The 22,634-nt window shown below is 49.2% G+C and overlaps 9 protein-coding genes across 9 annotated transcripts; 7 read left to right on the forward strand and 2 right to left on the reverse strand.

The window, feature by feature from the left end:
- Positions 1-550: 550 nt before the first annotated feature.
- Positions 551-2,213, forward strand: F5B22DRAFT_639548 (major facilitator superfamily domain-containing protein; the record flags this gene model as incomplete). The annotated part of the gene is made up of 4 exons (XM_047977731.1): positions 551-720; positions 771-1,432; positions 1,497-1,573; positions 1,707-2,213. The coding sequence occupies 4 exons, from the start codon at positions 551-553 to the stop codon at positions 2,211-2,213; spliced, it is 1,416 nt and encodes a 471-aa protein (XP_047826151.1).
- A 489-nt stretch (positions 2,214-2,702) lies between these two features.
- Positions 2,703-3,925, forward strand: F5B22DRAFT_639549 (D-isomer specific 2-hydroxyacid dehydrogenase; the record flags this gene model as incomplete). Its single annotated transcript, XM_047977732.1, has 4 exons — positions 2,703-2,941; positions 3,001-3,130; positions 3,181-3,361; positions 3,414-3,925. 4 exons carry the CDS (start codon positions 2,703-2,705, stop codon positions 3,923-3,925), a joined length of 1,062 nt encoding a protein of 353 aa, XP_047826152.1.
- Positions 3,926-5,190: 1,265 nt separating this feature from the next.
- On the forward strand, positions 5,191-6,325 carry F5B22DRAFT_625934 (uncharacterized protein). The gene has a single exon (XM_047976204.1). It carries the CDS (start codon positions 5,455-5,457, stop codon positions 5,713-5,715), a length of 261 nt encoding a protein of 86 aa, XP_047826153.1. The 5' UTR covers positions 5,191-5,454; the 3' UTR covers positions 5,716-6,325.
- Positions 6,326-7,748: 1,423 nt separating this feature from the next.
- On the reverse strand, positions 7,749-9,925 carry F5B22DRAFT_487482 (ABC1 family-domain-containing protein). Its single transcript, XM_047972304.1, has 3 exons — positions 9,510-9,925; positions 9,296-9,446; positions 7,749-9,244 (listed from the first exon to the last, which is right to left on the reverse strand). The coding sequence occupies exons 1-3, from the start codon at positions 9,818-9,820 to the stop codon at positions 7,922-7,924; spliced, it is 1,785 nt and encodes a 594-aa protein (XP_047826154.1). The 5' UTR covers positions 9,821-9,925; the 3' UTR covers positions 7,749-7,921.
- A 674-nt stretch (positions 9,926-10,599) lies between these two features.
- F5B22DRAFT_651205 (uncharacterized protein) lies at positions 10,600-11,341 on the forward strand (the record flags this gene model as incomplete). Its single annotated transcript, XM_047979424.1, has 2 exons — positions 10,600-10,923; positions 10,988-11,341. 2 exons carry the CDS (start codon positions 10,600-10,602, stop codon positions 11,339-11,341), a joined length of 678 nt encoding a protein of 225 aa, XP_047826155.1.
- A 149-nt stretch (positions 11,342-11,490) lies between these two features.
- F5B22DRAFT_487498 (Pex19 protein family-domain-containing protein) lies at positions 11,491-12,834 on the reverse strand. Its single transcript, XM_047972305.1, has 3 exons — positions 12,334-12,834; positions 11,736-12,281; positions 11,491-11,677 (listed from the first exon to the last, which is right to left on the reverse strand). Exons 1-3 carry the CDS (start codon positions 12,727-12,729, stop codon positions 11,579-11,581), a joined length of 1,041 nt encoding a protein of 346 aa, XP_047826156.1. The 5' UTR covers positions 12,730-12,834; the 3' UTR covers positions 11,491-11,578.
- Positions 12,835-13,873: 1,039 nt separating this feature from the next.
- Positions 13,874-15,173, forward strand: F5B22DRAFT_487616 (ubiquitin carrier protein). Its single transcript, XM_047972306.1, has 4 exons — positions 13,874-14,040; positions 14,146-14,306; positions 14,379-14,402; positions 14,473-15,173. The coding sequence occupies exons 1-4, from the start codon at positions 14,006-14,008 to the stop codon at positions 14,724-14,726; spliced, it is 474 nt and encodes a 157-aa protein (XP_047826157.1). The 5' UTR covers positions 13,874-14,005; the 3' UTR covers positions 14,727-15,173.
- A 726-nt stretch (positions 15,174-15,899) lies between these two features.
- On the forward strand, positions 15,900-18,249 carry F5B22DRAFT_651208 (asparagine synthase; the record flags this gene model as incomplete). Its single annotated transcript, XM_047979425.1, has 10 exons — positions 15,900-15,952; positions 15,997-16,047; positions 16,101-16,126; positions 16,188-16,214; positions 16,267-16,302; positions 16,388-16,536; positions 16,610-17,608; positions 17,677-17,960; positions 18,025-18,129; positions 18,207-18,249. The coding sequence occupies 10 exons, from the start codon at positions 15,900-15,902 to the stop codon at positions 18,247-18,249; spliced, it is 1,773 nt and encodes a 590-aa protein (XP_047826158.1).
- An 810-nt stretch (positions 18,250-19,059) lies between these two features.
- On the forward strand, positions 19,060-22,506 carry F5B22DRAFT_487642 (uncharacterized protein). The gene has a single exon (XM_047972307.1). It carries the CDS (start codon positions 19,490-19,492, stop codon positions 22,130-22,132), a length of 2,643 nt encoding a protein of 880 aa, XP_047826159.1. The 5' UTR covers positions 19,060-19,489; the 3' UTR covers positions 22,133-22,506.
- Positions 22,507-22,634: the final 128 nt, after the last annotated feature.

Genomic DNA, 22,634 nt, shown 5'->3' on the forward strand with positions numbered 1-22,634 from the left:
CAAATATGCCATCCACGTAGAACGGAGTCCAGTGAGAGCGTTCCAGGCGATGAAAGTAACTTGAATCACGATTATCTCTAGACTATGTTGCTACATGAATGATGCTGCTATCTGAACTCAATATCAATATCGAACTCTGATACCAAAAACACTGAACTAAACGCTGAAATTTTGTACACTTTTAGATAAGGGAGCCGACCTTGCGAATCGTGCTGTCAAGCATCTGCCAATCGTACGTCGACATGATACTTGCTTTTTGATACCCTCTACACCTTCAGAGTGCGCCTCCTTTAGTGTGATATGTGTCACTCCAGCTGTGAGACGATGGCCTCGATCACCATCTCCTCCGTCCACTTCGTAGATCTGTACGCCCTGGAATCCAGCAGACTGGTGCTACAGATCTGTTGAATATTCAATTGATAGATAGTCCAGTCACTGTTTGGATGAACCCGTATATCAACACCAGAGCTCGCCTCTTTCGTCTCTTATGATCGATTCAAGCAGACCCCTTTCTTACAGCGAATTGATACGCTTCCATTTCACGTGCAATATGTCTAATACTGGTAAAGAGATACTCACTAGGGAGTCTACAGAGGCGAATAAAGACTCCCTAGCCCCAGATTTCGAGTCTTCTATCGACGAAGCCAAGCTCTTGCGCAAGATAGATTTCCATGTCCTGCCCATTCTCTGGGTTGTATACGTGGCAGCTTTCCTCGACCGGTAAGCAGTCCACTCACTGAGAGTGTACATCAACATTGATTCCAAGGTAGTGTCAATATATCCAATGCTCTCACGCTCGGCTTGCCCGAGGAGCTCGGTCTCAATCCCCGGCGAGTCAGCATCATGCTCGCCATCTTCTTCGTGCCGTACACGATCTGCGAAATCCCGGCCAATATCCTCATGAAGCGGCTGAATCCTCACAACTGGCTCTCTGGATGTATCCTCGCATTCGGGCTCGTGACTATCGGCCAGGGCTTCGTCCAGAGTTACGAAGGCATCCTTGTCGCGAGGTTCTTCCTCGGGGTGTTCGAGGCAGGCGTCTTCCCTGGCTGCTTCTACTTGATCAGCTTTTGGTACAAGCGAGACGAAGCCCAGAAGCGGTTCACCATTTACTTCTCAAGCGTCATTGTCTCGAACGCCTTCGGGGGCCTGCTGGCTGGGGCTATTGCCAAGCTAGAGGGCGCTCGAGGGTTAGCGAGCTGGCGATGGATCTTCATACTAGAAGGGACCGCTACTATTGTCATAGGGTTCATCGCTTTCTTCTGTATCACGGATTTCCCGATGGAAGCGCGCTGGTTGGCGCCAGATGAAAGGGCGTTTATACTTGCGAAAACGGAATCGAATGAGTCTCATCGAGTACCCATCACTCTGAAAGATGTGCTCCATTTCTTGTCTAAGCCCATCAATTGGTGTGGTGGTATGATGTACTTCAGTACGATCCCCTCGCGCAGTCTGGAGTCGATCATAAACTTGGCCATCGCTGATTTTCTCTTTAGCAATAGCGATTCCTACCTTCACACTTGCATTCTTTATTCCTACCATCGTTCAAACATTGGGTTATGGCCCCGTGCAGGTTAGTCTCTAGAGTCATTAATCTCCCTTTAGGCAGGTTTTGGACCTTTATTGGCCCTGCATACTTCCCGGGACATGTGCCGAATTCTTACTAATTATCTCTGATGATAACTGACTCGAGCGGGTGAAAATAGACACAGTTGTATTCGATCCCTCCGCACGCCGCCGGTCTTGCCTCCTCTATCATCCTCGCTTATGTTTCCGACAGGTATCGAATACGCTCACTGCCCATTTTTGTAGGGCTCGCGTTGATGATCACCGGGATCGCTCTGTTGGCCAGTTTTCAAGATCTGTCAAACTTCTCGGCCGAGTATGCTGCGATATGTCTCACCACCATAGGTGCAGCTGGCTGCGGTGGAATCATAATATGTTGGTGGGTGATGAACCTCCGAGGTCACGTCGAGCGCAGCATTGGTTCTGCGTGGCTTATAACTCTAGGCTCCATCGGAGCGATGATATCCACATTCAGCTTTAAGCGTGACGTGCGATCTTATCGTACTGGATATACCATCGGCCTTGCTGCGGCTGTCTTATGTGCTGTTATGTGTGCTTTATATGGGCTTCTCGTTTGGCGGAAGAGGAAAGCAGAAGCCAGATCTGAAGGGATCGACGGGATTAAACGTGATCAGCTGTTTTTGTAAATAATCATTTCGGTACGCCTGCGTCGGGAAAAGAGATGTCGACGAGATGAGAGGAGCATGTTTCTGAGTTGTTTCTCAGTCAAGTTTCCCATTGAAGTTAGTGACCTGAACTGGTTGCCATAGCTGCCCAAAAAGCTCCAAATGATCTGCCTGGTGACCCCTCCTCAGACATTGATATTGATGTGAGGTGCAGCGGCGAGGTATCAAGAACACTAGAATGAAGACCAGCAGCATATGTTCAATCCGTATTGAAAGGCATCCGCAGAGCAGTGGCATTAATCGCCTACGTAAGTAGGTACGGTACGCAAGTATGATAGGTATAGCGACGCCACATCTTGCGACGAGGCGGCACGGAACAGGTGCATATGCGGAACTCACCCGAAGCAAAAAGAAAGTCCATGGTGCACTTATAATCTTCACGGTAGAGTCCTGTCATGATTCCCCATCGTCATCATCTACTTTATCATGAATGACTACAACCCCACGATAATGGACGCACTCAAGGTACCCGATCAACTCCCCTCATTAGACCACGAAGTGATCGTTCTGCTTGAAGAGGTGCACTTCACTGTGGATGCCGTCGACACCACGCCACGGTCACACGAGATTCTTGCATACCACCGCATCTCAAAGGCAGAGGAGATACGTGAGCGTATACAGTGCGCTAGCATCGTCATCGCGACTCAATCGTGCATCACAGCCGAGAGCCTGGGCGAAGCACCGTATCTGTACGTTCATACCGGGCCTGACAAAGACGATACACGCCGGCCGCTGATTTACAATCAAGGAAATGCATCATCACGCCAAGTGCCGGCATCAACCATATCGACCTGGAAGAATGCAAGCGCAGAGGGATCAAGGTAGCAAAATGTCCAGGGTCGACATCCCCTGCGGCCGCAGAGCATGCTCTTAGTCTCGTACGCGAATCAGGCGAATAGTAGTGAAGGCAATACTAATCCGGCCCAAGTACTTCGCAGCGAGACGCAAGACCGTGATGCTTCACAACGACATTCGAACTGTAGATGAAAATAGGGCAAACCTGTGGAAGCGCCAACACAGCCTTGCGCTGAAGATGCAGACGGCGAATGAGCGCCCACCCTGTTCTCTCGAGGAAGAAGTAGCAGGGATCATTGGATACGGCCATATCGGCAAGTAATCAAGCTTCTCGAGGCGATAGGCAAAGCTGATTGCCCGCGCTAGGAAAACGTCTCGAGACGCTTTGCACAGCCCTCGGTATGAAAGTAGTAATAGCAGGGCGAAAGTACAGGGCCCCTGACAAGAACGCTACTACTGACCAGATGCCGGCGCGGACCCCTTTCGGCGAGGTAATGAGGACGGCTACTGTGCTCTTCATATGCTGCACATCGAACAGCGATACGCAGAACCTCATCGACGCAGCCGAGCTCAGCGCCATGCGCCCCGAGGTAATCATGGTGAATATCTCGAGAGGAGGCGTGATCAACACCCAGGAGGTCGTGAAGGCGTTGCGCGAGCGCCGCATCTCTGGCGCCGCGGCAGATGTCTTTGACCAAGAGCCGGCCAGCACGGAAGGGGATAGTGCCTTTCTGGCGGAGGACACGAAGGATCTGAATTTGACCTTTTCACCACATGTGGGCTACTTCTCTACGAAGACCATGGTTATTATGAAGGACATGGTCAGGGAGCGAATCAAATGGTTTGTTGACGGAGACTTCAGCAAGTTCGAGGTCTAATTATAAGTAATGACTAGTACGGAGTAACGGTTTGACCAAATTGATATACCGAGATCCCTGCAATAAGACTAGACTCGAAGTGCATGATCAGTGATGAATGATGCTGGACCTTGACTCACCCTATCCAAATTCCTTGGAGAGAAATATATATAAGTACCGGTATGTACCTACCTACGTATGCACACAGGTGTTGTAGATGTTGGATGCAACAATACCTACAGGGTCATTGTTGATCCGACTACATACTTCGTAGAGGTAGCATTGCGTGCCGGGTTGCAGCAATGGCGTGAACCCGAAGTAGGTATCAGGATGGTTAACTGACCACAGACCTTGGGGCGACACGCGACGACGACGCAGTCGCATGTTCGTCCGTTCTACTGTCCTCGCAAAGGTGCATTCGCTTACTATGTACAGTGCTGTACCTACATCCACCGATGCAGGTGGTGGAAGCGTGCGTTGGCGTTCTAAGGAGAGTAAGTAAATAAGTAGACAATTGGATGTGCCAGGGTCACCATGGTGTAGATGTGGAGTGACGGAGCAATTAAGGCTTCGACGGCGAGCGGGTAAATAAACAGTTTCCCTTGCCCCGTCATCTTTTCTTCGGGGAATTTCATGGAAATGGTTGTAATGGATTAGACAATGTTTATTGGGCATCTTACTTCCAGGCTCTTGGTAATCAAGACATCAAAAGATAGTCCGTCTGTCTCTGTGGTGTCATCCAGTCTTACATGTCGTGCCTGGGAGCTAAAAAGATGTACCTTGTCATCTGGACTCTCTAAGTAGACCCGAGTACCGGTATGACTGCAACTCTAACTGCGAGGATCGGTAAAGGAAAGAAAGACGAAAGAAAAACGAAAGGTGCCGGACTGGGCTCTTCCAGGTGTTCCCATGTTGGCCGAGGGCCTCGTATGATGGAAGCAAGATCAGCCCACAAATGGGGCTGTCAGGCGGCCATCACCTGCTGCGTAATGACATTTGGGGTGTCGGTGATTGGTGGAATGGCTAACCCCCCCTTGCCCTTTCAGCGAGTGTGATAGTGGACGGCAGTGGACGACAGTGGGTGGTAGTGGGTGGCCAGTGGGTGGCCAGTGGGTGAGCATGCCGCTGATACACACCATCGTGGACCCCCTGTAGCGCTGCTTCCTTAGGCTCGCCAGCGGGGAAATACCTAGGTACTGTAGTATCCATGCAGGGTCATCATGCCTCTTCTTAGGTATGCTCACTGTACATGCGTCTGCCCTCTGACCAAGCCCTATAAAGCTGTCACCAGTTTAACTTGGCTGGAATGGATTCCGCTCTCTGCCCTTACTTGATATAAATATAGAGATCCTACCTATATCGACAGTTTTGTTTCTGTTTCAGAAAATCTCACTTTTTTCCCAGCTCTTAATACATCTACATCTACCATCTCAAGACCTCGGCCCCATAGGGAGAGTCCACCTACCTACCTACAACTTCGTGATAACGACAACATCTTGTAATACAAACAAAGAGACAGAAACCACAAAAGACACAAATCAATAATAGCAATGTCGCCCACATACACCATGTCCGCACATCTGTGCAAGCAGATCTACAAGTCCTACCAAAACCGCCAGACCTCCCCCGAGCCAAGCCCCAACTCCCAAAGTACATCGTCGTGGACATCGCCAATCATGAGCCGCCGTTCGCCGTCTCCCGACAAGCGCAATTCAGTCGACAGTGACCGCAGCGACTCATCATCATCAACCCCCAGCTCTCCAATGTCCCGATCCTCGTCGAGCTCTAGCTGGAGTTGGAGTAGTCGTTGAAAATCTTCACACAATTTGTGTGAATTTAATCAACTTATCTATGTACCCAGAGGGTAGACATACTATTCCGCTACCACACGACCACTTACACACACCACGCTACATGCAAGATACATCTACACGTACATCTATCTCTAGGGACAGGAATTGGAGTCGGCACCGGCGTTAACAAGGAACGGAAATACCCACTGAATCAACATGCATTTTCACTTTTTTCCAACTTTTTCCTCTTTTTCCTACGCCCTTTTACAGATAAAGCGACAACTGTTACAGCCGAAGGGAGATTTATAATAAATGCTATAGCCGGGTTACACCAAGTCGTCTGACTGCGCGAGACGGAACGATTTGGTCCTTCTACTTGACGCAATTACTATCATATGGGGATCTGATTGAAAGCAAGGCACAAAGTGGGATGGAGCAATCGTGCTTGTGTTGCGTGATCCTGTCCAACAATGACGCAAGGCGGAACACAACACAACACCACACCTCACGTGTACTAATACCTATAGTATACAAGGAACAAACCACATCGCGTAATCCTGTGCAGTCATACTAGCTAGATCTCTCCGGCTTTTCGCAGTACATAGTAAATATGAGAAAAATTTCCGCATCTTCCTGCTTGTTGTTCTGGTGATTTTGGTGTTTCTGATTGCTTGGTTTCGTTGACTGATTGACAAACCTAAAAACTTGTCACACAATTCCGCAGTAACCAGCAACAAACTAACTTAATCGCTCAATTCACATAAATTGATTCGATATGCACGACATGAACGTGACAGCGAATTGAATCATTTCAACCTCACCTTACCTTACCTACCGAAGTATGCACGGGCAGCAGGAACGGTAGTTACTTACACACACATGTAAGCATCTAAATAAATCTCAATTGAACCAAGGTGCCTGACTAGGTAGCAAAGCTAACGACATCCGCCACACCACACCAGACCCTCGATCGCCCATGCCCATCCCGTACCAAGATCTACCTACCCAATCTAGTGTAAGCCGCCTCAGTCCAGGTCCCTTACCTTACTTCGTACTCTAGTCAAAGCGTGACTCAGCGCAAGACAACTTAACCCAGCTACCTAGCATCTTGCTTCTTCATGTCCGTAGCGTTATAGGTACATGTAACCTGATGGCAGGTACGGTGGGAGTGGCTATATTACCCCTCACAGTGGATTCCTTCAGTGACTAGAACTTCTACTCTACAACATCAATACAATCCTTTGGCAATCCATACGTTTATCAAACCCGACTAAGTAAATAAAACACTCGAGAAATTAGCTTCGTTGCCTTAGCTTACTTACATAAGCAAAAACCAAGCAATTACATAGTACTCATCTAACCTCTTGAATTCATTCCAACCTGCCAACTAGCCTATGAAATATGTAGTAGAGACTTCTAAGTAGGTGATATCTATCTATGACGCAGTCTAAAGCTCGCCACCAGGGCTTAAAATCAGCACGCATATATATAGTGAAATAATCAGCTTGCATACCATACCATACCATACCTACCTACCTACCCACAGTAAGTAAGTACCTAGGTAAGCTTGCATACTTTATATCTGGAGTAGGTAAAGTAGATCAGTATATAACATACCTGCCAAGCTTCACAGCTCTATATACTATTACTTATACACCAACGTATCAGTCCCATCTATTCCCTTCAAGATCTATCCCTTCGCGATCTCTTCTCTTTAACCGAACGTCGAGTAAGTGATTAAATTCCCAACCCATCGCTCAGCTAGGCAGGTAGGGCATAGGAAGCTCCTAGGTATTTCGCGCAATAGAACCCAAGTTCGTAAACGAATAGGAACAGCATAGACATAATACGTATGTGTATGTATACATACCTAGCCATCGACCCAATATCCTAATATCTAGCCGATATTCTCAAGGAGATCTAGTTATAGTTAGATAGATAAGTAGGTAGGGATTACATAGCATCGGTCAACAAAGTACTTGATCTAACGCAACTACACGCGAGGCCATACTGTCTTCAACCCATGTAGGGAAAGTATTCTAAGTTAAGCCATATATACAACAACGGGTATACGTACATCCATCCATCCACGATACTCCCCATATCTAATCTATTTCAAAAGTCCAAGGTCCATTCTTCGCATAAAACACCTCGTGATCAAGCACCCTAAGCGCACATATAGCGTTTTCTGAAGTCAGGCAGGAAAAAAGATATAGAATTACCATTATATCAAAGCCGTGCCGGCACTACTATACTCGACGTTCCCGTAGCCCACGATCCGTCTCACAGTAAGCCAGAGCTCGAAGACCTCGAGCTTGATCTCCACCCGCAGGTACCCCATCCACGCGACGAGGAACCGGAGTGCGTTCCCAGGGGACAGGAGACTCCCGGGCCGCTGGCGGATCTCGTCGACCTGCTCGCGGAAGACCGTGCGCGCGCAGTACCGCGCGAGGATGAGGAATGTGCGCATGGGTCCCTGGCGCGTATGCAGGCTCTCGTCTAGACTGCGGGTTAGATCGTTCGTCTTGAGGATGAGGAGGATGATGCGCGGGACCTGGCCCAGCATGGTCACGAGATCGGACAGCAGACCCTCCTGCAGCGCGTCGCCCATGGTTTTCTTCTCCTCTTCGGACCGCGATTTCAGGATCGAGGAGCTGACGACCGTGTAATCCCTCCCAGTGATGGCGCTCGCGAACAGGGGGAATTGCTCCTCTGTTATACCCGCTACGTCATGGGCGTGCTGCTTCATACCGTCCATGTCGCCATTGATAACCGCCAGCCACATCTTGGCATACGAGACCTGGAGATGTCCGGGAATGTCTCGGTATAGACCGTGGTCGTATAATATTATCTCGAAGTTCTTTCCTCCTCTGTTGGGTTTGGACGTTTTCCGGATGGCGATATTTCCTCCGTGCGGATCGCAGTGTAGCGGCGCGTTTTTCCCGAATATCATTTCGTTGAAGATGTGCGCCAGCGTAGCTGAGACCTCATCGCGATCGATGCCCGATGAATCTAGATAGTCGAGATCGTCTAAACGTTTGCCGGATTCGTTTGCCATGACCAAGATTCTCTGCTTCGCCCAAAGCACTTCAGGTATGACTAGAGGAAGCTCGGGCAGTTTCTGGAAATGCTCCTTCGTACGCGTCGCGTTGGCTGCTTCCAATTGGAAATCGAGTTCTTGCGGCAATGAAGCCTCCATCTCAGACGAAAGCCACTCTAAGTCATACTCCGGGAAGAACTTTTTCAGCATGGAAAACGTGAATTTGGTCAAGGCCATGTCAAGAGGGGCCCATTGCGCCAGGCCAGGATGCTGAACTTTGACGGCAACTCGCTGTCCGGACTCTTTCACGGTGGCTAGATGAACTTGAGCAAGCGAAGCCGCGCCTATCGGCTCGCGTGCGAAATCGGAGAAGTAATCTTGAAGCTCCTCGCCGGTATCTCGCCTGAACATCTCTTCGATCGACTCATATGACGAAACGGGACATTTATCTTGCAATGGTATAAAGGTGCTGGTCCACTCGTATGGGAGGAGATATGTCATGGCACTCTGTTCAAACCGTCAGCACATGTCCCTATTCAATGGGTCGAAACTGAATACCAAGTGTTGCCCCAGCTTGATAAATATCCCACCATTCTTCTCTAAAACCTCCAATGTCCGCTCGGCACACCTCTTGTGGCATTGTTTTAATATGAGATCCTGCTCCTCGAGGTCGTCGGTTTTCTCTCTTTGGTTTAAAGAGGTACGGTAGCTGAGAAAGACGATGTATCAGCATTCCCGTTTGCTGTCTGGTCGTGTCCCACATAAGACTCACTCGTTGATGCATAGTGCCAGAGCCGCGGCGACCCTGCCTGTGCGCTCAGTCACGTCATATCCATATTTGATATCGTCTGTAAAGGCCAGCACGCCAGCACCAGCAGCGCCCGTTGCCGAGGCAGTTAAAACGACAACCCCGGCTCTCGTTCTCGGACCACGTTTGGAGGAGCCCGATAGGCGTGTGGAATATGGCTGGGAGGAGGGTCGTTGAAACCTGGCGTGCCTGAGAAGTTGCGTGCGACAGCTAGTGCAGGTCCATGGAGTGTTGCTAACAAGGCGGCTCAATGAGGCAAAAGAAAGGGACTTCATGTTGGCAACAGGAGAGAGCACATTGAGAGAAGCCGAGTACGCATGTAGTATGATAATTAGTAGGCAGGCAGTCGACGGCGAGAGGCGAATCTAAATCGGCTCAGACATTCTTAAACTTTGTCACCGCCGTCTTCATGTCTAAGTAAGGATATAGGGGCGTTCGGGGGTGTGTACAGTGGACCAACTGAATGGGTCGGTCAAGATTGAATCGATGGTGTTGAGCCGCTTGAGATTTAGTCTCAGCCAATTTTTTTTTTTTTTCTCTCTCATCGGTAAAGATCGGACTTACGCCGATCTGAAGCGTCATTTATTAGGTATGTAAGTGACAAGGGCCGGCTTAACCTGGTAAGGGGCCGGTACAGCTGGGGGTGCGGAGGTACTTAGGTACTTGCACATGCACTTAATCAGCAACCCATGGGCCAAGGACAAGGATCTCGCACGGGGAGTATTTATGATTGGCCAGTATTGTTGCGATGTGGGGTGGTCTCTTTACGCGTCTCAACAGCCACTTTTGGTGCATTTACATGTGCCATCGCGTCACTCGAACGCGAGCTCTCTATGTATAATTGAATACTATATAACAACCTCACTCACCACCCACCCACATAAGCTATGTACCTAGCTAGTAACCACATGCACCCACCTCTGAGAAACAACAATTGCCAACACGGTTCAGCTCACACTTCGGATCTTCAACCCATTTTCTGACTGATTCATACACAATCCCACCTTCAATATTCAAGAAGGAACAAACAAAAACGGTCGACATGTTAGCTACAATGCCAGCACCGATATTCAACTTTGACTTCTCCTCACCACACCGGCCCTCAGTCCCCTCGCCACTCTCCTCGTCTCCCCTGCGTCCATCACAAGCCTCACCACCTCTCTCACCGCGCGACCCGAACACTCTTCCGCGCCGCGACACACAATCATCTCCCATCCGGGGCCCATCTCATTTCAAGTACTCCCGCGTTAACGTCAAGCCCAACCCGCTGCGATTGAGTCGCGAGAAGGCCCAAGAGAGCAGGAGGACGCTCTTCCTGAAGAACGTACGGAAGCGTACAGACGACAAAAAGTGGGAGCAGCGAGGCGGCGACCAGGAAGTACGTAACTTTTGCATGCATAACATCCAATTCCACGAACTCCCTAACTAACAGCTTCTTACAGGCATTGAAGCTGGAATGGCACATCCTGGATAAGCAACGGAGGCAAGAAAAGGACACGGATCTAGATGGATTCGTCTACGAGAACGAGCTGGAGGATATCCCCGAGAACCCGTACGAATTGAGCCAGGAAGCCGATAACATGATGGTCGACGCCATGGCCCAGGAAGAGGAAGCCGAGCTGGACGCGATGCTATCGTTGCTTGATGCCGAGGCTTCTTCGCAGGTGCCGAGACGGCCTGGTACGCCTTCGTTATCAGATGATGAAGACTACGACACGTTGTTCATGGACATACTATCTCAGCAAACGGATGAGGGCGACGGGTTTATATCGTCGGGGCAAATGGACATGTCGTGATGGTATCAGTGCCCTCACAAGTCCCTTTTTCCTCCCTTGTAAATATCATCATGAAACTTAGTATTGGCGTTGGCGGACACAGGGTCATCACTTGGCGTTGTAAGGCTACATGGGTTCTATAATCTGGCTTAGGTCACATCGCGCGCGTAAATATCGCACATGGCGTAGCGGTCTCTGAAGACCGTGAAATCCAAATGTATAAATTTCCCTCACAAGAGGCTCATAATGTTTCTCATTTCACTGTGGCGCGCAGGACTCATCCGGGGCATCAAGGACCTCCTTGGCCGAGGGCATATCTCCGACTAGATCATGGGGCGGCGACCCCGCTGCTTGCATCTGCACTCCTAGTTAGTATTTTCGCAATCCACTAAGTAATGATAGTGAAGCCGCTTACCTTCTGCATCCTATCCACTATGTACTCCCTGTCTGCCGCCTTTGCGTCAGAGTATGTCGGCTCCTCGAACTTGGCGACCATTTCAGCGACGAGACCTTGCTGTTCTTCGTATCGCTTGAGATCGTCCTTCGCTAGCGTGGCCTTGTTCTTCTCCATCCACCCGGGGTACTTGTCATTCAGCTCTTTCATGGGCTCGTAGAGAATCTCCTTGTTAGTGAGTTGCTCCATCATGCCCATCAGCAGCTTCGAGAAGTCTTCCTCGCCGCCCTCGCCGCCCCCGGGCATATCTTTCATGGCCTTCATCATCTCGGCGATGAAGTCGTCCTCGGACCCTTCTGCCGTGGCCGCAGCCGTCGCCTGGTCGCCCGACGCCTGCATCCTCGCCATAGTCCGCTTGATGGTCTCCTGGAAAGAGGCGTCCTGACTAAGCTCCTCGGCCACGCCCTCAGCTGATTTTGGTATCGAGGCTGGCTCGTCACTCGAGCCAGCTGCTGACCCGGCCGCAAGCCCCTTGAATATGTTCTCGAATTGGGCTTGCATATCTGGCTGCAAGATGGTTAGTAGATGCAAATATGTCGTAAGCGAGAGCAGGACTTGCCGAGCCCTCTAAGTCGCCCATTAATTCCGCCATGCCCGCCTGTAGTTGCTTTTGGAACTCCTCTTCTGAGAAATCATCATCCAAGTCCGGTAAGGAGTCGTCTTTACTTATCGCCGCATCACCTGCGACTGGACCAGTAGAAGCAGAAGCGGCAGCAGAAGCAGAAGCGGCAGCAGCTGGGGCCGTCGCAGATGGTTTCCGGGCATCTACCTTGGGATTCAGCTTGACGGTCGCGAATTCGTCAAGCATGTCATCCAAGTCGTCCAGGTCATCCTCATCCGGATCAGGCGCATTGCTGGCATCTTCCACATGACTGGCAGCCTTGGGTTCCGCGCAAGATGGCTCGTCTGCTTGCTTTAGGTGGTCGCTGGCGGAGCCAGACTTACTTTCCTCCATCGCGATCGAATCTCCGCAGAGTATTGCACTCGAATCCGTGTTCCAGTCGTAGTGAATGGCTAAATTTAGATAATATATCCCACTAGTCCACCGTGAAACGTCGTCCTACCTATATAAGGTTACGGGGAGTTCTTCATACAACGTCTCAGAGAACTTGATCAAAATAACGTATTAGTGTACTCAATCAATATCGTATACCGTAACTAGGAAATCATGAGCTCAGGGTAGTCAAATGAGATGATTCAAGTAAGACGTGCAGAGATGCCGAGGTGTTGAATCCCCTATCGGGGGTTAGACAACCTACAGGTAGGTACCACTGCGCTAAGGATAGGTACATATCTGCTACCTAAGATACTTACAGTACACGATAGATGCTATATCGGCGATAGCGGGGCAGCTGGCGGGTTGCACGTTACACCAAAAGCAACCCCGCCGCGGGGCAATTTGCCCAACTTTGTACAGTATGAAAACGGTAACATAACCGGAAGGTATCTATCACACCGCCTTCTTCTTCTAGGTACCTATCGTCTCATACAGTTTTAATCAGCCAATATTATAGTATCTACCTAGGTATTCTAGGTACCTACCTCTGAGTAGATAGGATCTGTAGGAGTACTCGGAGCGGCTTGATTGAATTCATGGGTAGGCATAAGTACATCCCTATAAATACCTACCTATGTACTTGGATGTTCTAGAAGATAAGTAGGGCTTGATAGGTACCTACCTCGTAAGTACCTAGATGTATTCAAGAAGCTACTACGGCTACATGGTAGGTACCTAGGTAGATAGCAGGTACATATATGTAGGTAGAGGGTTGCCTCATCGTCTGTGAGGGATTCACTTGCTGGAAGAAGCTGAGCAAGCAGCAATAGCATAGCATGTATGTTTCAGTAGGTAAAGTGCATTAACAAATTACTCATCGGTCAAACTGCCAGCTTGCAAATTCAACCTAATCCGACAGGAAACAAGTCTCTTCCCCCCCACTCTCAAACCTGGACTCTCTGTGCGCATCACATTGTACAGTTACTCAGCGAAATCCATCCATCTCGACTTCAAAAGGCGTGGGCAGTGTGTCGCGTCGTTTGCACCTGATCCAGTCCAACCCCCGTTTCCTCCAACCCCGGCTCTGCACCAGCCTGCAAGTGCCTTACAACTTCTACACTTACGCTAGCGCTTTCCGTGATCCCTAGACCGAACTTACCCACACCGACTTGACAAATCGCGTTACTACCGTTCAACTCCAACAACATTCAAGTCTCAAGCCTCCATCTTCAATATGTCGCTTTGCACCCTGCGTTTGGGTGAGGAGAGGTGGGTGGACCTCCATGGCGCTCGGAATCACTTATTCTATTTGTGCCACCCTTGACACCTTCCCCCCCTTCACGCCTTCACCCCGTACTGACACCACGACCGCAGGAAGCATTGGCGAAAGGACCACCCATTTGGCTTTTGGGCGCGGCCTGTTAAGAATGCCCAGGGTGTCTTGGATCTCAAGACTTGGGAGTGCGGCATCCCTGGCAAGGAGAAGACAATCTGGGAGGGCGGTGTTTTCAAGATGACCATGATTTTCCCCGAGGGTACGTCCCGACACTCTAGAAAAGCCTTACCTTTCATTCCGCTCGTGTTGCTAATCTAGCTGGTCTCCGTAGAGTACCCCGCGAAGCCACCAAAATGTAAGTCCTCATATATCTCCCCCCCAGATGTTTATCAAGTGGTCCTTTGCCTAACTCAAATTTGCCATAGGCAAATTCACGCCGCCGCTGTTCCACCCGAATGTCTACCCCTCAGGCACCGTCTGCCTCTCCATTCTCAACGAAGATGAGGGCTGGAGACCTGCCATCACCATCAAACAGATTGCCCTAGGTGTACAGGATCTGCTAGACAACCCGAATCCTGAGTCTCCTGCGCAGGCCGAAGCCTATAACCTGTTTAAGAAAGATCGCGCCGAATATGAGAAACGAGTAAGACGCGAAGTTCGCTCGAACCCCGCCACTTGAGACATCACATGATGGTAGGAGCGTGGGGTATGCAGGGTGTGTTGTGGGGTTGTGAGCAGTATGCTCGTCGTGTTTGGGCATGGAGTTCGGTTCTAAAGGATACCACATTACGGCGTTACTTTGAGGTTTGGTCTAGCGTCTACTGATGATGCTGGTCTGATGGTGTGGGAGAATAAGACATTGGGGAGATTGTGGGCAGGCAGCCGATGCGTTTTCGCAAGATGACCTCAAAAAAGATAGATATGCATCCAGCCTTCGTCACGTAAGTGGCTCAGTCATGAATAATGCGAAATGTTCTACACATATTATACTTGTTTCCGTCACTTTAGTACCTTTACGTGCCTCACGCGAAGACGTCCCTTATAGCTAATATCTATTGAATATGCAACGCATAATGGAATTCTACTGCTTCAAGCCCTCGAGGCGTCCCATCAGCCAATTCGCATTCAGCTAAGCAAAAGAAAATTGACAATCCCCCACCTGGCCCATCCTGCACAATGCTCACGAGACTACAACCGAGATGCGGCTCACCCCAATGGGCTTCTTCAGCTCCGTGGCAATATGCCAAGCAAAACGTAACGTGACTTGACTCCTCCGCATGTGAAATTGATCTGGGAAACTATAGAGTTTTTTTCACTGGATTTGCTACGTGCGTAACTACTAATTATCCATTTTCCACATGGAGATGATGGACAAGCTAGACTAGGCTCCGCGGTGCTGGGACAGGTCAAGTCACAGATTCGCCGAGATCGGCACCCACCCGTTATCTTGATTCAGAGTTCCAGTCATAACTTTGATTATCTAGGTCCAAGGACACTAGATGAGTAGCGAGTGATAATCGATTTAATTCCAAGGTCTATTCCTCCTTCTTCTCTCCTCGCACTACCTCTTGCTTCTCCCTTCTCTAACCGACATCGTGCTTATACCCTGTTGTCTAGTGCTCCTCTAGTCAAGCCCACGTTTTTAGTTTTCGCGTGACATAGGTCTGCCACCTCGAACCCAATCAACTAATACCATTTTTTTATCCTTCTTCGCCTTCCATACGATCGCACGGATACCCAGACAGAGAGAATAGGGCAAGATGTGTGGTATATTTGCTTGCCACTGGTTAGTACTTGTCTCTTCCGAAGTTGTTATCGTTGCGTCTATGGAGGGGTATTCGCAGGGCCAATAATGCTGGATGAAGAACCCCGCATTGCATTTCCACCTACCAACTTTGATCTGCAGTGAGCGCGACACGAATTTTTGACTAACATGGGCACGCGCGCAGTCATCCAGACGTCCAGAAGTTCAAGCCCACGGCTTTGAAGCTTGCGAGACAGTGAGTACCGATGCTCAGCTATCTGCAGATCTTGAATTGACTTGTTTGCGCAGAGTGCGACACAGAGGCCCTGATTGGAGTACGTCGCAAATTTGTCCTGGTAGTGCCCACGAATACCTCATTGACATGTGATCCACCAGGTGGAAGTGTCATTTGCAAGAACACAAGTGAGCCAGATCTACGACAAACATGGCAATCAGTTGATTAACCCGACCATAGTCCTCTGCCATGAGCGATTGAGCATCGTTGGTGTGGGTATGTACAACCTAGTGAAGACACAGATAATGCTTGAGAGCATCATCCCAGCCTAGCGAATTAATCATGCTAATGCGAACACCAGAGTCCGGCGCACAGCCACTCACCAACGCCGATGGAAGCATCGTTCTCGCTGTCAACGGCGAAATCTACAACCACAGGCTGATTCGAAAAAACCTGAAGAAGCCCTATCACTTCAAGACCACGTCCGATTGCGAGGTTATCATTCCCTTAGTAAGGAGAATCTATACCATACCACATGCTACACAGTATGGGGGGCCATTGTCAGTCGCTTACCGTTGCCTAGTATCTCGAATATGGCCTTGACGCGCCGAAGTACCTCGATGGCATGTTCTCTTTCGTGCTTTACGACAAGAACCTCGACCGAACGATTGCCGCCCGTGATCCGATCGGTATCACCACTTTTTACCAGGGATGGAGTTCAAAAGAGCCTGAAGCAACAACGTACTTCGCCTCTGAACTGAAGTGCCTCGAGAGTGTCTGTGACAAGATTCGCGCATTTCCTCCCGGCCATGTCTACGACACCCAGACCAAGGAGACTACCCGTTATTTCCAGCCCACCTGGTGGGAAAACTCGAGAATTCCCGAGACACCGCTGGACTTGAAACTGGTTCGCGAGACACTCGAGAAGTCGGTCAGGAAACGATTGATGGCTGAGGTTCCTTATGGAGTTTTGTTGTCTGGTGGATTAGATTCGAGTCTAGTTGCGGCCATCGCCCAGCGAGAGACCATGAGACTCAAGAAAGCTGCTTTGGCTGCCAACGGCCAGGTTACAGACGTTGTAGAGGATGCTGACAAAGGAGAGGGTCTCGTCGGTATTGATGACGAGAACAAACTGTCGACTGTTACGTACCTGCCGCAACTCAACTCATTTTCCATTGGCTTGCCTGGGTCACCAGATAACGAAGCTGCTCTCAAAGTCGCCAAATTTCTAGGAACAAAACACCACGTCATGACCTTTACTATCGACGATGGTCTCAACGCGCTCTCCGATGTCATTTACCATCTTGAGACGTACGATGTAACAACCATTCGAGCTTCCACGCCCATGTACCTGCTATCACGGAAGATCAAGGCCATGGGTGTCAAAATGGTGCTCAGTGGTGAGGGAAGTGACGAGATTTTTGGTGGATACCTTTACTTCCATGCGGCCCCTGACAAGAAGGCTTTCCACGAGGAGACTGTGCGAAGGGTAAAGAACCTGCACCTGGCTGACTGCTTGCGAGCCAACAAATCCACATCGGCTTGGGGTCTCGAGGCTCGTGTGCCTTTCCTTGACAAGGAGGTAAGACCGACCCTGCGCAATTTTTGCCAACATTTTCGCCTTTACTAAACCTTGACCTTTTCTTATAGTTCCTGGAAGTCTGCATGAACATCGATCCCCAGGAGAAGATGATCACAAAGGAGCGTATCGAGAAGTGGATTTTGAGAAAAGCATTCGACACTTCGGATCAACCTGATGCCGAGCCGTACTTACCAGACGAGATCCTCTGGAGACAGAAGGAGCAGTTCTCCGATGGTGTGGGCTACGGCTGGATCGATGCCCTCAAAGACAACGCCGAACTCCATGTGACAGACGAGATGATGAAGAACCCTAAGCCCGAGTGGGGTAACGACATTCCTGATACTAAGGAGGCGTAAGTCTAATTGATAAGTTCCAATGACATTCTACTGTGATATGCTAACAATTTTTCCCTTTAGATACTGGTACCGCACCATGTTCGATGAACACTTCGGTCCTCACTGCGCTTCGACAGTGATGCGATGGACGCCAACTTGGTCCAACCAGACCGATCCCAGCGGAAGGTATGTTCACACCGAACCCAATTCTTATAGGATCTTAGTTAGATGCTTTTATAACCGGTGCTAACCACACATTGCAGAGCCATCTCCATTCACAACCAGAAATACAAGAGCGCAGAGTAAAAGAGAACCTGATGTTAGACAATTCAAGGAACCCCGGTTGCTGTGCATTCTGGGAGTTTGTATTAGATTATCAATCATGGCGATTATGCCGGTGTTTTTTAAAAAAAAAAGAAAAAAGTGAATTGTTGACAAGGTTGGAATATGTACGGATTTATATGCTGCGGATTATACCATGCCATGATTATGGACTGTGATTTAGCATAGAGTGAATGAGATTCGGGACTGTGACTGACCTCGTTCATGTTTCCGCTTGCGTGGTGAATATTTCACTCAATTGAAAGTATATAATTAGAAGGGCTCTCTGGGGTTATCGTCAGTAGAAGAGCTCCCAAGAGTCTTTGTCTGTTTAGCTAAGTAGTTGTCCTAGTATCGATAGTCTCACGGAGGATTATCCAAGCCGAGAATGGTCTGGCCTAAAGAGGCCTGGGACACAGAACTTCGTGAAAATACGGCGTGCCATGCATTAACCAAAACATAGCTGAAGCTGGGGTATGATTCCTCAGCGGGATTGAAATATCGTAGATCTTGCCCCTTCCACCACTTATGTATCTGCGAACATTCTTAGACGTCCCAGCTAGCTGGATCATGACAAGAGGGACACACGAACTACAATATATATCAAGCAGGGTGCAGTTGATGCGGCCGAATTTGATTCCGACTAGACTTAACGGCGGCACGGTCCCGTACAATTAGCTTCTGTGCTTGTGCCTCATACAAATGGCTGCTATGCCTAGCAAGAAATGCTGTAGAAAAGCATCGGTTCATTCCCCAAGCTCATATGGAACCTAACGAACTTCTTAGTCGAATCGACAGCCTGGACTGTTGAGTATAGTCTTAGTTGAGTTGCTATTCATGGTTGAACGGCCTAGATAGGCCGCCTACCAGGGTCACCGTGGAAAGCTACGTTATGGATTCTAGAGAGGGTTTGTTGATATATATATAAGGCACTATCAAACTGTTGAATTCAATTCGTGATAGTTCGTGCCCAGCTGTCTCCGACTGGTTCGCATTATATGCCGGTGCTTGATGTTTAATTGAGAGGCAGCCCTCGAGACTTACACATAGCCTAGGTATGCACAATGAGGCTCAGTATGTGGCTTACTCTTGCTTATGCCGATGATACCTTGAGGCGGGGAGGTCACTGAATCGGGTAAGATATGAGCAGCTCCCCTATCAAATTAACAATTGAAAAGCCTCTTCACGTGTTGCTTGCGCTTTTTTTACTCCACTCGGGATAACAATGGATCCTGCGACGGCTTTCGGGCTTGCATCCAGCGTTATTCAGCTCCTCACATTCGCAGGCGGCCTTATCGCCAAAAGCCGAGAGATTCAACGATCCGCACATGGGAGTCTCGTTGCAAATGACGAACTTGCAGCCATCGGCAGGACCCTACAGTCCCAAAGCCGGCGAATCGCGTCTCAATTGGCTGCTTGTGGATCTCAATCGGAAATAGGACGCCAAATCATTCAACTCTGCGAGGGCGCCCGAGATGTCTCTCAGGAGCTTATTGACGCAGTCGACGGGCTCAAGGGTGGAAATCCATCTGGGAAATGGGACAGCTTCAGGCAGGCCCTGAAAAGCATTCTGAAAGAGCAAGAGATTTCAGATATATTGGAACGCCTCGAGCGATACAGACAACAAATTGACTCGCTGCTATTAACTAGCATACAAGAAAGGCTACAGAAGTTTACCGAGACATCAGACGATAAGAACACAAGTATTGAGCAGAGCTTCAACAGAATGATGGAGTCTTTTCAGCCGGGTAGTCAGTGGCAAGCGGAGCTTATCACAACGGCCCGTAGAGGTCTCCAAAACGATGTTGCAATTAAGGTAGTACACCATGACTTCTCCTCCTCATTAGCGACCGGGGTTCAGCATGAGCGCGATGATTATCATAAGCGCAGGTTGCTTAGATCCCTCACATTCCCGGATCTGAAGGAACGGTATGACGGAATATCGGTAGCGCATCAACGAACATTCGACTGGGTCTTTAATAATGACGAACTGGAAGGGGGAGGGGGGTCGGACACCTTCGGTACTTGGCTGATGTCCAACAATCCGCTGTACTGGGTTACCGGAAAGCCCGGGTCAGGGAAATCCACCCTGATGAAATACCTTTCAACTGATCAACGCCTCAAGCGCCACCTAAAGGTATGGAGAGGCGACAAAACAGTTTATATCGGCCGCTTCTTCTTCTGGAACTCTGGAACAGCCTTGCAAATGTCCAGGGTTGGATTAATGCGGTCTTTGCTTTACCAGATTCTCTCCGACTGCCCTGATGAAATCCCTCACACCTTTGCAGATAGATGGGAATACCAAGAGCTTTTCGGGTACAGCAATAGAGATTGGTCATGGTCGGAGCTATCAAATGGACTGTTTTCTATTATATCTGACGATAGCAGAATGTTCTTCTTCTTAATTGATGGTTTGGATGAGTGTAATGGCGATAGCCGAGACCTGGTCAACCTTCTCTTTGGGGTTACGTCTGATAGGAAGAATGTCAAACTTTGTGTATCAAGTCGCCCTTGGCTTGTGTTTGAGGACGCGTTTCGAAGCCGGCCCTCGCTACAAATGGAACACCTGACCTTCGGAGACATCAGACAATTTACCTCTGATAGGCTCGGAGAAAATGCCATGTTCTTACAACTACAGAAGCTTAATGAACGCCAAGCTAATTTCCTGGTCCAGCAAGTTACTCAGAAGGCTTCTGGTGTCTTTCTGTGGGTTGTACTCGTAGTCAAGTCACTTCTCGAAGGTTTACAGGATGGCGATACAATTGAAGATCTTCAAGTCCGACTGCTTCAGATCCCTGAAGATCTAGGAGAACTCTTCCAAAAAATGCTTCGAGACCTTCAGCCGGCATATTTTGAACAGGCGTCTCGCATATTACAGACTGTCAGAGCTTCGTACCTACCCTGGGGCGAACTGAGTATGGAAACCCCGAGTCTGAAAAGGCAGAAAGACGACAAGGAAGGTTCCATTACGCAGGATGGTGCATCCCCGTTACGTCTTTTAACTCTTTCATTCATTGAAGACAGTAACGAAACTGCGCTAGGGGCCTCTGCTCATCAGATGACCCCAGATGAGCAGAATTTCCGCGCGGAACAGATAAGGCGTCGCCTCCAGAGTCGTTGCAAAGGTCTTCTCGAGGTACCAAAATACAAGAAACGTGGGCTAAATGCCCGCATTCAGTTTCTCCACAGGACTGTGAAGGACTTTCTTGAAGAAAATCGAGCGCAATATATCCTCACTTCAACCACACAAGGCTTTGACCCGCATGTAAAGCTCTGCGCGTCGATTCTTCTTCACGCAAAAGCGATCAACCTACAGGGCGACTCCTCCGCGGACATGACCTGCTTCAGTGATCTGGCGGAGCAATTCCTGATGCAGTGTCATTGGCTTGAGAAAACAGACAGTCCTCAATACGTACCTTTCCTTGCCGAGATGGACCAATTCACAACGGGCATACTGTCGGGCTCGCCAACCCCTATAAACGAGGCATCATCAGAGCGCCCATTACCCCACTGGACAAAGCGCGTGGACTCTTACGTCGGAAAGCGTTGTGAGGTGCACTCCCTCCTAGACTATGCGAAAATCCGTTCTCTCGACAAATACATACAAGCAAGACCCAACGGCCGCTTGTCACTGCAAGCGTCAATAGGCCTTGAAACACACCCAGTACGATCTAGCGAAAGCGACGAGAATGCCAAACGAGTAGAAAGAAACAAGTGCAACGGGATGAGAGTTGAACCCAAGCTTACTCCAACCCACTCCTCGGACAGAAAGAACCCAAAGGAGGCAGGGGAAAGCACAGCTAGCCGGCGGAGGCCAGCTGGTCGCCTCAATGTCATCCGTAGGTTCATCCGCAAGATCTGTCTATGACGAAATAGGCGGCCATGGAGCCTGGTCTGATTTGACCTAGCTGGCTATCAATGCATCATTTCAGGAGGTTCAACATCTCCCATTTCCAGGTATCAGATTCGGAGTCGAATAATCAACCCACTGAAAGCCAAGCCTCCATAGCGTCCAGCCAGGCATACTCACTCGCAATTTCGGCTGCCTTTTCTTAAACATGCCCAACGTCTCTCAGCAAGCCATCCAATTTGATAAATGCATCAAATCTACCCATCTATACATTCCAGTCCATCATACGACTTATAAATTCTCCGGTGCGACAACGCCGTAATACCACATCCTAAATGGGACCTGTTATATGCAATATTAGGAACTCGGTGGGGGGGAATACGGCGCAAGAGTGGTAGTAGTAAGTAATAAGTTGAGAAGAAGGCGTACTAGAACTACACGGTCGGTCTCCCTAATTACCCTCATATAATTACTGCAATGGCCTAGCAGTGAGCGTATACATTCCATGACAAGAATTTAG

This window comes from Xylaria bambusicola (genome assembly GCF_022495145.1).
Source record: "Xylaria bambusicola strain CBS 139988 unplaced genomic scaffold F5B22scaffold_65, whole genome shotgun sequence".
NCBI lineage: Eukaryota > Fungi > Ascomycota > Sordariomycetes > Xylariales > Xylariaceae > Xylaria > Xylaria bambusicola.

Coding starts and splice junctions, on each gene's coding strand:
- F5B22DRAFT_487498 (XM_047972305.1), bottom strand. CDS start 12,729: ATGGAGGAAAGTAAGTCTGGCTCCGCCAGCGACCACCTAAAGCAAGCA. Junction 12,282..12,333: donor TGGGCGACTTAGAGGGCTCG/GCAAGTCCTGCT, acceptor ACCATCTTGCAG/CCAGATATGCAAGCCCAATT. Junction 11,678..11,735: donor TAGTGGATAGGATGCAGAAG/GTAAGCGGCTTC, acceptor CTAGGAGTGCAG/ATGCAAGCAGCGGGGTCGCC.
- F5B22DRAFT_487616 (XM_047972306.1), top strand. CDS start 14,006: ATGTCGCTTTGCACCCTGCGTTTGGGTGAGGAGAG. Junction 14,041..14,145: donor CTGCGTTTGGGTGAGGAGAG/GTGGGTGGACCT, acceptor CCACGACCGCAG/GAAGCATTGGCGAAAGGACC. Junction 14,403..14,472: donor CCCCGCGAAGCCACCAAAAT/GTAAGTCCTCAT, acceptor AATTTGCCATAG/GCAAATTCACGCCGCCGCTG.
- F5B22DRAFT_487482 (XM_047972304.1), bottom strand. CDS start 9,820: ATGAAGTCCCTTTCTTTTGCCTCATTGAGCCGCCTTGTTAGCAACACT. Junction 9,447..9,509: donor CTGGCACTATGCATCAACGA/GTGAGTCTTATG, acceptor CGTCTTTCTCAG/CTACCGTACCTCTTTAAACC. Junction 9,245..9,295: donor TCAAGCTGGGGCAACACTTG/GTATTCAGTTTC, acceptor CGGTTTGAACAG/AGTGCCATGACATATCTCCT.
- F5B22DRAFT_487642 (XM_047972307.1), top strand. CDS start 19,490: ATGGATCCTGCGACGGCTTTCGGGCTTGCATCCAGCGTTATTCAGCTC.
- F5B22DRAFT_625934 (XM_047976204.1), top strand. CDS start 5,455: ATGTCGCCCACATACACCATGTCCGCACATCTGTGCAAGCAGATCTAC.